Genomic DNA, 15,184 nt, shown 5'->3' with positions numbered 1-15,184 from the left:
TACTCACCATTGAAATATTAGCGGCCCAATAATACTCACTTAGGCTCGGTAGTGCCAGCCCCCCCCTCTCCCTGCTACGCTGTAAGAATCCCTTCCTCACTCTCGGGGTCTTCCCGGCCCACACAAAACCCATGATGCTCTTTTCAATCCTTTTAAAAAAAGCCTTCGTGATCACCACCCGGAGGCATTGAAACACAAAGAGGAATCTCGGGAGGACCACCATCTTAACCGCCTGCACCCTCCCTGCCATTGACAGGGATACCATATCCCATCTCTTGAAATCCTCCTCCATCTGTTCCACCAACCGCGTTAAATTTAACCTCTGCAATGTGCCCCAATTCTTAGCTATCTGGATCCCCAGGTAACGAAAGTCCCTTGTTACCTTCCTCAACGGTAGGTCCTCTATTTCTCTACTCTGCTCCCCTGGATGCACCACAAACAACTCACTTTTCCCCATGTTCAATTTATACCCTGAAAAATCCCCAAACTCCCCAAGTATCCGCATTATTTCTGGCATCCCCTCCGCCGGGTCCGCCACGTATAGTAGCAAATCGTCCGCATACAAAGATACCCGGTGCTCTTCTCCCCTAAGTACTCCCCTCCACTTCTTGGAACCCCTCAACGCTATCGCCAGGGGCTCAATCGCCAGTGCAAACAATAATGGGGACAGAGGGCATCCCTGCCTTGTCCCTCTATGGAGCAGAAAATATGCAGATCCCCGTCCATTCGTGACCACGCTCGCCACTGGGGCCCTATACAACAGCTGCACCCATCTAACATACCCCTCTCCAAAACCAAATCTCCTCAACACCTCCCACAAATAATCCCACTCCACTCTATCAAATGCTTTCTCGGCATCCATCGCCACTACTATCTCCGTTTCTCCCTCTGGTGGGGCCATCATCATTACCCCTAACAACCTCCGTATATTCGTGTTCAGCTGTCTCCCCTTCACAAACCCAGTTTGGTCCTCGTGGACCACCCCCGGGACACATTCCTCTATTCTCATTGCCATTACCTTGGCCAGGACCTTGGCATCTACATTTAGGAGGGAAATAGGTCTATAGGACCCGCATTGTAGCGGGTCCTTTTCCTTCTTTAAGAGAAGCGATATCGTTGCTTCAGACATAGTCGGGGGCAGTTGTCCCCTTTCCTTTGCCTCATTAAAGGTCCTCGTCAGTACCGGGGCAAGCAAGTCCACATATTTTCTATAGAATTCGACTGGGAATCCATCCGGTCCCGGGGCCTTTCCCGCCTGCATGCTCCTAATTCCTTTCACCACTTCTTCTACCTCGATCTGTGCTCCCAGTCCCACCCTTTCCTGCTCTTCCACCTTGGGAAATTCCAGCCGATCCAAGAAGCCCATCAGTCTCTCCCTCCCATCCGGGGGTTGAGCTTCATATAATTTTTTATAAAATGTCTTGAACACTCCATTCACTCTCTCCGCTCCATCTCTTCTGCCTCATCCTTCACTCCCCCTATTTCCCTCGCTGCTCCCCTTTTCCTCAATTGGTGTGCCAGCAACCTGCTCGCCTTCTCCCCATATTCGTACTGTACACCCTGTGCCTTCCTCCATTATGCCTCTGCAGTGCCTGTAGTCAGCAAATCAAATTCTACATGTAGCCTTTGCCTTTCCCTGTACAGTCCCTCCTCCGGTGCTTCCGCATATTGTCTGTCCACCCTCAAAAGTTCTTGCAGCAACCGCTCCCGTTCCTTACTCTCCTGCTTCCCTTTATGTGCCCTTATTGATATCAGCTCCCCTCTAACCACCGCCTTCAACGCCTCCCAGACCACTCCCACCTGGACCTCCCCATTATCATTGAGTTCCAAGTACTTTTCAATGCACCCCCTCACCCTTAGACACACCCCCTCATCTGCCATTAGTCCCATGTCCATTCTCCAGGGTGGGCACCCTCCTGTTTCCTCCCCTATCTCCAAGTCCACCCAGTGTGGAGCGTGATCCGAAATGGCTATAGCCGTATACTCCGTTCCCCTCACCTTCGGGATCAATGCCCTACCCAGCACAAAAAAGTCTATTCGCGAGTAGACTTTATGGACATAGGAGAAAAACGAGAACTCCTTACTCCTAGGTCTGCTAAATCTCCACGGGTCTACACCTCCCATCTGCTCCATAAAATCTTTAAGTACCTTGGCTGCTGCCGGCCTCCTTCCAGTCCTGGACTTCGACCTATCCAGCCCTGGTTCCAACACCGTATTAAAATCTCCCCCCATTATCAGCTTTCCCATCTCTAGGTCCGGAATGCGTCCTAGCATCCGCCTCATAAAATTGGCATCATCCCAGTTCGGGGCATATACGTTTACCAAAACCACCGTCTCCCCCTGTAGTTTGCCACTCACCATCACGTATCTGCCCCCGTTATCCGCCACTATAGTCTTTGCCTCGAACATTACCCACTTCCCCACTCATATAGCCACCCCCCTGTTTTTCGCATCTAGCCCCGAATGGAACACCTGCCCCACCCATCCTTTGCGTAGCCTAACCTGGTCTATCAGTTTCAGGTGCGTTTCCTGTAACATAACCACATCTGCCTTAAGTTTCTTAAGGTGTGCGAGTACCCGTGCCCTCTTTATCGGCCCGTTCAGCCCTCTCACGTTCCACGGGATCAGCCGAGTTGGGGGGCTTCCTACCCCCCCCCCCCTTGTCGATTAGCCATCACCTTTTTCCAGCTCCTCACCCGGTTCCCACGCAGCTGTATCTCCCCCAGGCGGTGCCCCCCCGCCCATCCTCTCCCATACCAGCTCCCCCCTCTCCCCAGCAGCAGCAACCCAGTAATTCCCTCCTCCCACCCCCCCCCCCCGCTAGCGTAATTACTCCCCCCAAGTTGCTCCCAGAAGTCAGCAAACTCTGGCTGACCTCGGCTTCCCCCCGTGACCTCGGCTCGCACCGTGCGACGCCCCCTCCTTCCTGCTTCTCTATTCCCGCCATGGTTATCATAGCGCGGGAACCAAGCCCGCGCTTCTCCCTTGGCCCCGCCCCCAATGGCCAACGCCCCATCTCCTCCACCTCCCCTCCTCCCCCATCACCACCTGTGGGAGAGAGAAAAGTTACCACATCGCAGGATTAGTACATAAAACCCCTCTTTGCCCCCCACATTCGCCCCACCACTTTGTTCGAACGTTCTTTTTAATAACCCGCTCATTCCAGTTTTTCTTCCACAATAAAAGTCCACGCTTCATCCGCCGTCTCAAAGTAGTGGTGCCTCCCTCGATATGTGACCCACAGTCTTGCCGGTTGCAGCATTCCAAATTTTATCTTCTTTTTATGAAGCACCGCCTTGGCCCGATTAAAGCTCGCCCTCCTTCTCGCCACCTCCGCACTCCAGTCTTGATAAACGCGGATCACCGCGTTCTCCCATTTACTGCTCCGAGTTTTCTTCGCCCATCTAAGGACCATTTCTCTATCCTTAAAACGGAGGAATCTCACCACTATGGCTCTGGGAATTTCTCCTGCTCTCGGTCCTCGCGCCATCACTCGGTATGCTCCCTCCACCTCCAACGGACCCGCCGGGGCCTCCGCTCCCATTAACGAGTGCAGCATCGTGCTCACATATGCCCCGACGTCCGCTCCCTCCACACCTTCAGGAAGACCAAGAATCCTCAGGTTGTTCCTCCTTGCGTTGTTTTCCAGTGCCTCCAACCTTTCCACACATCGTTTCTGATGTGCCTCCTGCGTCTCCGTCTTCACCACCAGGCCCTGTATATCGTCCTCATTCTCGGCTGCCTTTGCCTTCACGACCCGAAGCTCCCGCTCCTGGGTCTTTTGTTCCTCCTTTAGCCCTTCGATCGCCTGTAGTATCGGGGCCAACAGCTCTTTCTTCATTTCCTTTTTGATCTCTTCCACACAGCATTTCAAGAACTCTTGTTGTTCAGGGCCCCATGTTAAACTGCCACCTTCCGACACCATCTTGGTTTTTGCTTGCTTTCCTTGCCGCTGTTCTAAAGGATCCACTGCAATCTGGCCACTCTCTCCTCCTTTTTCCATCCGTATCCAGGGGGGATTCCCTTCTGGTTTACCGCACAGTGTTTTTAGCCGTCAAAATTGCCGTTGGGGCTCCTATCAAGAGCCCAAAAGTCCGTTTCACAGGGAGCTGCCGAAACGTGCGACTCCCCTGCTACCTTTCTTAAACAGCGGTACCGCATTTGCTATTCTCCAGGCCTCTGAGATTTCACCTGTAGCCAATGAGGATACAAAGGTGTCAGTGAAGGCCCCAGCAATTTCCTTCCTTGCTTCCCTCCGTATTTTGGGGTAAATCCCATCCGGCCCAGGAGACTTATCTACCTTTAAAAAATTTTTTTTAGAGTACCCAATTAATTTTTTCCAATTAAGGGGCAATTTAGTGTGGCCAATTCACCTAGCCTGCACATCTTTACGTTGTGGGGGCAAAACCCAAGCAAACACGGGGAGAATGTGCAAACTCCACACGGACAGTGACCCAGAGCCGGGATCGAACCTGGGACCTCGGCGCCGTGAGGCAGCAATGCTAACCATTGTGTCACCGTGCTGCCCTGAGACTTAGCTACCTTAATATCTTTAAAAAGACCCAATATCTTCTCCTTTTCGATATTAACATGATCCAGACTGTCCACACACCCTACCCAAGAAGTTGTAATGTAAGCCTACTTGTGACACATAATGAAGGTTATAAGTTTTCAGCTTAAATTAAGTGGAAGATCTGTGGTAACTTGGGAAAGATTGCTTAGGTGCTATTTTAAAAAATTTTCGTTGATATTTTTGCCAGCGTTAGAGTGGATGACTGGATACCCCTAAAAAAATAGACTTATAGATACAGAAATTGTGGTTTCTGTTGATTTCACGTGGTTTTAATGTACCTAACTGCTTTAATGTACTCCTGAATGATTTTCCATTTTACCACAGAGTGGGCCTTGCACCATTTTAAAAATTGTTTATGTTTTAATTTATATTCTCATGCTGTACATTAGATATTCAAGGAACAGCTGAACACCAGAATTGTACTCGTTGCTATGGAAACCTGGTCAGTTGACAACAAGTTCACCATAGATGTGAACCCTCAGGTAACTCTACGAGAGTTTATGAAGTACAGAAGAGATTTCATTAAAACGGACAGTGATGCCATTCATCTATTTTCGTAAGTAGATCATTTAAAATGTTTTGTTCAACTATGTACCAATAAACTAAAGTTAATCTTCATTCTATTTTCAAGGATCTTTAAAAAGTCCAAATTTCATTCAGTAAGATTTATTTTTTATGGTATTTAAGTACTTATATACAGCTGTCATTCAGACATCATGTGATTGGAACAAGATTTACAACAGTAGTGTACAGTTTTATTGGTAATTCTTGTTATTGTGATTCTACACTAACATAAAATGTACCCATCTCCCTGAGGCACTTTCCAGAAACCAAAGTCCACAGAAGAGCATCGTACCAGCAACAGGACCTATGAAGAAACAACTTTCAGCTAATCTGGAATTTGCCTGCTCATTATGGGCCTTTTAAGAAGTCTAAGGGCAGTAAATTTGATCTTTTCCTCAGATAAAGACTAGATATGTTTGTGATGTCCTGAGTGAACTGCCAGTGCCCGACTCAGAACAATTGCAAATCCTGGAAGATGCTAGCTTTTGTACCACAGCAAAAGAACAATTTTGATGTCAGCTAACAAATAGTGTTGGGCGGTCGCTGTGACTTGCACCACAAATTGGATTAATGTATGGCTATTGAAATAGAAGATGCCACAATCTGCTTTATAAATGAATAATAAAAGGGATGGATAGTCCTTGAGAAGTAAGTTAGAGAAGGTGACAGGGTGAGTTTGTGGATTTTGAATAGGTTTGAAAAGGAAAAAAAAAAATCACCTTTTTTGGAGATAAAGGGATTTTAGGTGGAAATTCCAGAGAGGGGTGTGAGAGAGATGCATGGGATACTGTAGTTGGAGGCCTGAAGAGTCTAGGAATGGATGGGTTAGGGGTCAGGTATCTATGTAGGTGAATGGAGGCAGGAGTAATGGACAAGCTAATCCCTTGGTGCACAATTAAATGTTGATGGCTGTATTTTGGATCCATTGGAGTTTGTGCATTTTGGACAATAGAAGACCAACTTTAAAAATGTAGGAGTAGATGACTCCAGTGTGACAAAAATTTGGATGAGCTTTTTGCACAAGAGTGTGGACTCGGGTAGGAATGGAAACGGGTAGTGTTACAGATATATAGTCAAAGCTAATGATAGAAATGATGTGGGGTACAGAGCGCATACAAAGCCAACCATGGTACCAAGGTTCTGCCCAATTTAGTTCTAAGTGGTTGACAGAATGGCAAAGAGACAGAGTTTATGTTTAGCACTGACAAAATGCTTGGAAATTATGGCTCACTCATGATTTTATGTCAGACTCAAAGTGAGCTGCAAATCATTTTATGCCATCAATAATATCAGGAGTTTAATAACTCTTCCTCCATCACAATTATTTTTATAACAAGCATACTGGATATGTATTTGGGAGACCTTTGCTTAGCCATTGTGAGATCAGTATAGGGTAGTTTATCTTCCTTTCCTGGGAAGGAAATGTAATGCTACATGAAAATCGCTTATTGTCACGAGTAGGCTTCAATTAAGTTACTGTGAAAAGCCCCTAGTCGCCACATTCCGGCGCCTGTTCGGGGAGGCTGGTACGGGAATTGAACCGTGCTGCTGGCCTGCCTTGGTCTGCTTTAAAAGCCAGCGATTTAGCCCAGTGAGCTAAACCAGCCCCTATGTAATTGAGTTTGATTGTTATATATCAAAAATGCTGCTAAATCCCACAAGGAAATTTATATAACTTGCGGCGAGTGGTAGAGATTTTTAAAAACCAGTTTTCCCTCTCCATGCCATGTCCACCTCATTTTCTTTTTAATGGTTTGCAGCTTTGATGAGTAAGTTAACTCATCATCTTGCTTTCTCAATCATTAATAAAATCCTCATTAGTAACAGGAAAGTGTTGCCATTACTCTTAAGTCCCATAGGATTTCTGTGTTAAACTGACACCAATGTATTGTGATGTTTTAAAAGAAGTATTGGCATTATTACTACAGGTTTACAGATAATTAATCTCCAAATTAATTACAACAAATTTGGCAGTCAGTATATGATTAAAGATAGAATTATGTTTTTTTAAAATCGGTAACTAGTTAGCCTCCCTGATCATTACATATGATATCCTGTCAAAGTGGACTGTACTACTAATCATGAGAAGACTGCTGAACCCACTAAACTCTGTCGTCATGAATTATCAAGATGGTTTGTGAATGTCCCTATATCTTGTCTCTTCTGCCCTACATGGTATATTATTCCAAACATTTGTTACTTCTTGAGTAAAATAATGGGTGCGATTCTATGGTCGTACGGCGCTCAAGCGAGAGATAATGCGGCCGGAGAATCCCAGGCAAGCCCTCTTGCAGGCTTCCTGGCAGCCTCCACACCTCGTGGGATTCACCCAAGTCCCGCGAGGCATCGGAGTCGGAACTTCACCCAAAAGGGGCGTGACAAAATTATACTCGCACAAATGGGTCTTAAATTTACTTAAGACCTACCTGCCCAGTATTCACTGGCCTCGGATTCTCTGGCTTCCCCAGGGAGGCTACAGCAGTGCAGGTCCACAAGAACATGGACCAGGCGGAACGGTGCCTGGGGGGGCTACACGGGCCTTCGGGAGACTCCTAGGTGGTCAGGATCAATGCAGGGTGGCGGCCCTGGCCCTCCCCCTGGAACGTGGGCACCTTGGCACTGCCCACATGGCACCTTGGCACCACCACCCTGATACTGCCAAGGTGCCCAGGTGGTTCTGCCAGGTTGGCAGGAGTACTGCCCAGGGGCCAGGGTGGCACTGCCAAGGGTCACTTTAGGGGGGCCTTGCGCATGAAAGAAGGGTGGAGGAGGGTTTGAAGGGTGGGGGTGTGCAGGGCAGGTACATAGGGGCCTCTGGAAGGTTGCTGGGTTAAAAAAAAATATTCGTTCATGGGCCTTCCCTGGAGCGTGGGCACCTTAGCACTGCCCAGATGGCACCTTGGCACTGCCACCCTGGCACTGCCAAGGTGTTGGGATGACACTGCCCAGCTGGATGGAACACTCCCCGAGTGCCAGGGTGGCAGTGCAAGGGTGCCCGAGTGCCAGGGTGGCACTGCCAAGGATCAGGGGCCGAGGGGGGCCATGTCCATGAAATGGGGGTACAGGGGGAGTTTGAAGGGTGGAGAGTGCAGGCCAGGTAAATAGGGGCCTCTGGGAGGTTTGGGGGTGGCAGGTTGGGGTGCTGAAAGGGAGGGGATGCTGTAAGGGGGCTTGGGGGTGCCTGAAGAGGGGGACTTCCAGGGACCTCATAGCAGGGTCTCCTCACTTGGGGTGTGTGGGGTAGTGTCCATGTGTGTGTGGGAGGTGACTTTGTCATAGGTGGGGGGTGCGGGGGACCCACAAGCTTACTTAGAGATCGGGGCATCCTTTCAAAATGGCAGCCCAATCTCAGAGTTCTGCTCCCAGTGCTAAAACAAATTCTAAGCATGGGCTAAACCGGTGAGAAACTCCCACAAAAATGTGACTAAGTGTCATTGAATAGTGGTGGGGAAATTGCCGGCACAGCTGGTGGGCAACTCCCTCTTCTGTTATATACTCTGGGATAACACAGGCTGCAACTGGATGCAGCTTTAACCAAAAGATACTCCAGACCTTGAAGTTAGTTCAATCTGATTTATTGAACCAGTAGCACAGCTCTCTATGAGTTTGACTAACCTAAGTGTGGTTACTCTGTCTGACTGAACCAGACTAGCTCTTGGTGACATGCTGGAGGTGTGATACTGTACATACACCTGACTCACTCTGTAGATGTTCATCAGTGGAAAGAGGTGGAGTGTGAGTGCCTCGTGCCTTTTATAGTGAGATACCACCCCTGAGTGTCCCGCCTGCTCATTGGTCATGTCCTGTTCTCTGTGTTCATTAGCTGCCTGTCTGTATATCATTATCTGCATGTCTGCATATCATGACATCGCCCTCTTTTTTTTAATGTTTTGTTGGCACATGGGAACATACTTACATGTGGTGGCATATATTAACATATTTACAAGTGGTGGCATATGTGAACGTATTTACATTTGAAGACAGCTGTCTAATGTGAGAAAACCAAACATAGCAAACAAAACAAATGTTCATAAGTCCAGTCTCTGGGGCTTGTGTCTGATCCTTGTCAACCGCCGGAGAGGTTGTGGTGGGAACGACGGCGCCTTGACAGGCGGGATGGAAGCCTGACTGGTGGCCTCGTAGTTTGAGGTATCAGGAGGTGGCAAAACAACGGACGGAAACGGAGAAGAAAGCGGTTGCGGGCAGGCAACTTTGCGCAGTGCCCGTCTGTTTCATCGCACAACAGAACCATCAGCCATACGTACAACATACAAGCGGGGCGCAGCCTGTCGAACAACGACAGCTAGAGCAGACTAGCCACCATCCGGTATCTTGATCCTGACAGTGTCTGCCGGGGATAACACTGGCAAATCGGTGGCATGAGCATTATAGCCCTGCTTTTGCTGGTTTCAGAGCTGCTGCATCTTCTGCAGCACCGGGAGGTGATCCAGGTTGGGCAAGTGTGTGGCTGGAAGTGTCGTCCGCAGGTCCCTGTTCATCAGGAGTTGAGCCGGCGACATGCCAGTGGACAGTGGGGTCGCCCTGTACGCAAGCAGCGCGAGGTAGATGTCAGAAGCAGAATCCGCGGCCTTGCAGATGAGCTGTTTCACAATGTGCACTCCTTTTTCAACCTTCCCATTGGACTGCGGATAGTGTGGGCTGGAAGTGACGTGTTTGAAATGGTATGATTTGGCAAACATAGACCACTTGTGGCTGTTGAAGCACGGGCCATTGTCACTCATGACAGTGAGTGGGATACCATGCCTGGAGAATGTCTCCTTACAGGCCTTGATGACGGTCCGAGGTGTAAGGTCTGAGAGCTTCACGACTTCAAGGTAATTGTAGAAATAGTCAATAATCAACACGTAGTCACGACCATTCGCACTAAAGAGGTCGACGCCAACCTTGGACCACGGGGAGGTTTCAACTTCATGCTGCTGGAGTGTCTCCTTGCCCTGCGCTGGCTGGAAGTGTTGACAGGTCGCACAGTTGAGGACCATGTTCGAGATGTCCTGGCTAATACCGGGCCAGTAGACCGCCTGCCTGGCTCTACGTCTGCACTTCTCGACGCCCAGGTGTCCCTCATGGATTTGGCGGAGCACCAAGTTTTGGAGACTGAGTGGAATGACAATCCGGTCTAGCTTGAGGAGGATACCATCAATCACCGTCAGGTCGGCCTTTACATTGTAAAATTGAGGGCACTGCCCTTTCTGCCAGCCATTGTCGAGGTGGTGCATGACACGCTGCAAGAGGGGGTCTTTGGCTGTCTACTCACAGATACGAACCACCTTCTCATCAGATGCTGGGAGGGTGCAAGTACACAGCTGCACCTGTGATTCAATCTGCCGGATGATTTCCAGCGATTCACTAGGCAATGTGATGGAGCGGGACAATGCATCAGCGATGATGAGCTCCTTGCCAGGCGTGTACGCTAAGTCAAAGCTGTACCTTCTGAGTCTGAGGAGGATACGCTGCAACCGAGGCGTCATGTCGTTCAGGTCCTTGTGGATAATGTGGACCAGTGGCCTACGATCCGTCTCGACAGTGAATGTCGGCAGGCCATAGACATAGTCGTGAAACTTGAGAATGCCAGTGAGAGGACCCAGGCATTTGTTCTCTATTTGCGCATACCTTGTTTCGGTGGGCGTCATAGCCCTTGATGCGTAGGCTACCGGTGCCCAGGATGAAGTGCCATCGCGTTGAAGCAGCACCGCACCGATGCCATCCTGACTCGCATCTGTCGAGATCTTCGTCTCCCTGTCTGGGTCGAAAAATGCCAAGACGGGTGCAGTGGTGAGCTTGGCTTTCAGCTCCAACCACTCTGCCTGATGGGCCGCCTTCCACTCAAAGGCAGTGGACTTTTTTTACCAGGTTTCGTAGGGCCGTGGTGTGTGAGGCCAGGTTTGGGATGAACTTGCCCAGAAAATTGACCATGCCCAGGAAGCGCAGCACCGCCTTCTTGTCTTTAGGGACCTTCATGGCTTCGATGGCCTTGACCTTGTCTGTGTCCAGGCGCACGCCCTGCTGAGAGATCTGGTCACCTAGTAACTTGAGTGTCGACATGCCAAAGCAATATTTGGACCTGTTCAGCTTCAGGCCATTGGCATGGACACGGAGGAATACCGGCTCGATACGGGAAACATGCACTTCAGGGGTCATGGACCATTTGATGATGTCGTCCACGTACACACGAACCCCCTTCAATGCCCTCCATCATCTGCTCCATGATGCGGTGGAAGATCTCCGATGCCGAGACAATGCCAAATGGCATGCAAATATAGCAGTATCTGCCAAATGGTGTGTTGAAGGTGCAGAACCTTCTGCTGGACTCATCCAGCTGGATTTGCCAAAATCCATGTGACGAACCTAACTTGGTGAAAAAACGTGCGTGTGCCATCTCACTGGTGAGTTCCTCCTGCTTCGGGGCAGGGTAGTGTTCATGCATTATATTCTTATTGAGATCCTTGGGATCAATGCAGATGCGCAGGTCTCCCGAAGACTTTCTAACACATACCATCGAGCTGACCCAGTCAGTCGGTTCGGTTACCTTGGAAATGATGCCCTGTTGCTGAAGATCCTTGAGCTGTGCCTTCAGGCGCTCCCTCAGCGGAGCCGGGACCCGGTGTGGTGCATGGACCACTGACTTGGCATCAGGTCGTAGCAGGATCTTGTATCGATATGGCAGCGTGCCCATCCCGTCGAACACATCTGGATACTGAGCGAGGATGTTGTCAATGCCGGCCTGAAGATCCACATTGGAGGATGTTGTCGTGTAAACTCGCTGCACGAGGTTCAGCTGCTTGCAGGCATGCACGCCAAGTAGGGATGCCCTGTCTGGCTTGACAATTTCAAAGCATAGCCGTGCATGGGTGCTCCGGTTGGAGATGAGTAGATGGCAGGATCCCAGTGCCGTGATGGCATTTCCGTTGTAGTCCAGGAGCCTGCAGGCTGCTGGAAGGACCTTGGGCAGGCTTCTTGATGCGTTTGAAATCTGCCTGTAAGAGGAGGTTGGTAGAAGCACCTGTGTCCAGCTTAAACTGGATGGAGCAGTGGTTGACCTGCATCACCGCACGGCATTCGTCTGCAGAATCCACAACGAGGATGGATTGAATTTGTGATGAGTTGGATGTGGCATATTCACATTTGGTAATGATGCCCACACAGTAGGCGGAATCCAGGCATTCTTCCTCTGGATCCGTTGTGCTGCCAGGATCAGAATCCTGTAATCGTTATTGCACACTCTGAATGTGCTGTTGTCGGAATTGGGAGCGCTGGCCCCTGACTGGTGGTGCAGACGTGCACAAGGTTGCATAGTGTCCAGGCTTCCCGCAGTTTAAACATCGCCTGCCTCTTGCAGGGCAGCATTCCTTTAAGTGGGCATTGCCGCAGTTCGAGCACGTCATGACGTCGGCGTCCTGACACTCCGCACGTCATCGCACATGTGCAGTGCAGGCGTCAGCCGCTTCGTTATCCCGTTCGCATCGCGCATGCGTGGGGCCCCGGGAAAAGGGTGCAAAATGGCCACTTTCATCAATGCTGAGGCACTGCATCCGGGAAATGGCCTACACACACTCTGCCTCATGGGAGGCAAGTTTCTCATTTTCAGCCGATTTGTACTGGGCATAGCAATTTTTGGCGTGCTCATGCACTGTGCATGTTTCAGTCGCGACTGGCAGGGTCATATGCTTGATTTTCAGTAGCTGCTCTCTCAGAGGATCAGAGTGAACTCCAAAAACGATTTGGTCTCTGATCATGGAGCCAGCAATATCACCAAAGCTGCAGGACAGCGGTAGCAGGCGGAGGTTAGTTAAAAAGGAGCGGAAAGATTCATCTTTACCTTGTAGACGCTGTTTGAATATGTAGTGCTCGAAGATTTCATTGGTGTCCACTTCACAGTGACTGTCAAACTTGTCCATAATATCCATATATTTATTTCTGCCAGGCACTGTTTTTCTGTTCTGAGTTTCATCCTGTGCTTAGTGCTCCATATTACTGCTTCTTTTGCAGTCAAATGCATTAGTTTATGAATAAACTTTATCTTGTCCTGGCCTTCGGTAAAGTGAAAAGAGTTGAAGAGTTCGATAGCTTGATCACCGGCTGTTGAGAGGAGAAGCGCGATCTTCCTTGCATCGGACGCACCCACAAGGTCTGAAGCTTCGATGTACAACAGAAACTTTTGCTTGAATGTCCGCCAGTTGACTCTGAGATTGCCGGAGGTCCGAAGCTGGTGAGGAGCCTGAATCTTTTCCATGGTGCCGGGATACATTCGCTGGTCGTCATGGAAAGGACTGAGGTAAACCACCTAGATTAAGCAGTCTCCTGGTAGCATGTCGTGTTATGTACTCTGGGATAACACAGGCTGCAACTGGATGCAGCTTTAACCAAAAGATACTCCACACCTTGAAGTTAGTTCAGTCTGATTTATTGAACCAGTAGCAGTTAGCACAGTTCTCTATGAGTTCGACTCTCTGCTAACCTAAGTATGGTTACTCTGTCTGACTGAACCAGACTAGCTCTTGGCGACGTGCTGGAGGTGTGATACTGTACATACACCCTGACTCACTCTGTAGATGTTCATCAGTGGAAAGAGGGGGAGTGTCAGTGCCTCGTGCCTTTTATAGTGGGATACCACCCCTGAGTGTCCTGCCTGCTCATTGGTCATGTCCTGTTCTCTGTGTTCATTAGCTGCCTGTCTGTGCCTGTCTGTATATCATTATTTGCATGTCTCCATATCATGACATCCCTGAAAAACTGCCACGAATGAACTTAGAAATGTTTCCAGAGAATCGCACCCAATAAGTTCAACTCCTCAGATTCTGCAATACTGTTTTATTTTGAAGTGGCATTGTACTTGAATTGAGATCAGAATGCAGTGTTATATGACACCAAGATAATCCTTGAAGATTTATAATCTGCCTTCTGGTTACGTGTCACAGAATGTGGTTTGTTTTTTTAATTACTCATCACATTGTCCTAGATTTGGGCTGAGTTAACTATCACTCTATTGTTAATTTTCCTTTGGTTAATTCAGTGACTCTCATTGTACACTTACGATGCTGATTCTTATAATCAATGTGCATATATATTGAACTTAATCTACTCTTTGTCTCCTTCATTCTTCAGTAAAGTTTGAAATTACACCTGCCACTATCTGTAGTTGCATCTGCCTTTATAGTTCCCTTATTTTGGTGCCGTTATTAAAGTTGACAAGCTTATTTCCACAGGCAAGTCATTAATGTACATCAATTACAGCACTGACACCTTTATGGCTATAGCCAACCACTCCCCTTAATGCTATTAACCACTGTGTATAATATATCTATATATTTATTTCTGCCAGGCACTGTTTTTCTGTTCTGAATTTCATCCTCTGCTTAGTGCTCCATATTACTGCTTCTTTGGCAGTCAAATGCATTAGTTTATGAATAAAACAACAATGATATCTCCAACTTGAACCTAATGTCAGCTCTGGCATCTTTAGGTCTTTTGAGCATATGACTACATTTGTCATATGAAAGCCTTTCAGTTATGCTATCACTTTCTGTAATGACTGTTTCTTTTTGAATCCTGGCAGTATCATAGACCAAAAATAACATTCTTTCCAAAGATTACTAATGTTGTTGTGTTGTGCTTCACAATGGTGTCAATGGTGTTATTTATGATCCCAACAATGGCTTTGCTGATAGAGAGAAAAGAAATGCAATTGTTAGTAATCTGAAATGGTGGAAATACATGGGAGCATCATGCATTTTGGTCTGTGAAGAAGAGTAATTTTCAATTTGCAAGATGAATAGCTTTGAAGGTTTATACTACTGGGTGGCATGGTGGGCTATGTCAAGAAACTGATTGCAGGTCCAGTCCAGACTTCAACCATTAAAATATTTATATTTTTGAAGAGTGTATGGGACCTAATATGAAACTATTTAATCAGTCCTAATCTAGGTTGTGTTGGGTGCACATCCTCCAAATGAAAACTCTCCAATATGTAATGAAGTAGTATGAACTGAAAATCTCATTCAACAGGCCTACAAGAATGTTCAGTGTGAA

At 48.2% G+C, this 15,184-nt stretch overlaps 1 protein-coding gene across 10 annotated transcripts in view; it reads left to right on the top strand.

Annotated features, from left to right (window-relative positions):
* Window positions 1-15,184, top strand: part of adam22 (ADAM metallopeptidase domain 22) — a 588,297-nt gene that overhangs the window by 271,412 nt on the left and 301,701 nt on the right. For all 10 annotated transcript variants that reach the window (XM_072508619.1, XM_072508628.1, XM_072508623.1 and 7 more), the window contains exon 11: window positions 4,963-5,129. In XM_072508619.1, coding sequence (XP_072364720.1) covers window positions 4,963-5,129 — 167 coding nt within the window. The remainder of the gene's footprint in view (window positions 1-4,962; window positions 5,130-15,184) is intronic.

Source organism: Scyliorhinus torazame, chromosome 6, assembly GCF_047496885.1.
Source record: "Scyliorhinus torazame isolate Kashiwa2021f chromosome 6, sScyTor2.1, whole genome shotgun sequence".
In the NCBI taxonomy this organism is placed as follows: domain Eukaryota; kingdom Metazoa; phylum Chordata; class Chondrichthyes; order Carcharhiniformes; family Scyliorhinidae; genus Scyliorhinus; species Scyliorhinus torazame.
The sequence above is the reverse complement of the archived record's forward strand: the minus strand, read 5'-3'. Positions and strand labels throughout refer to the sequence as shown.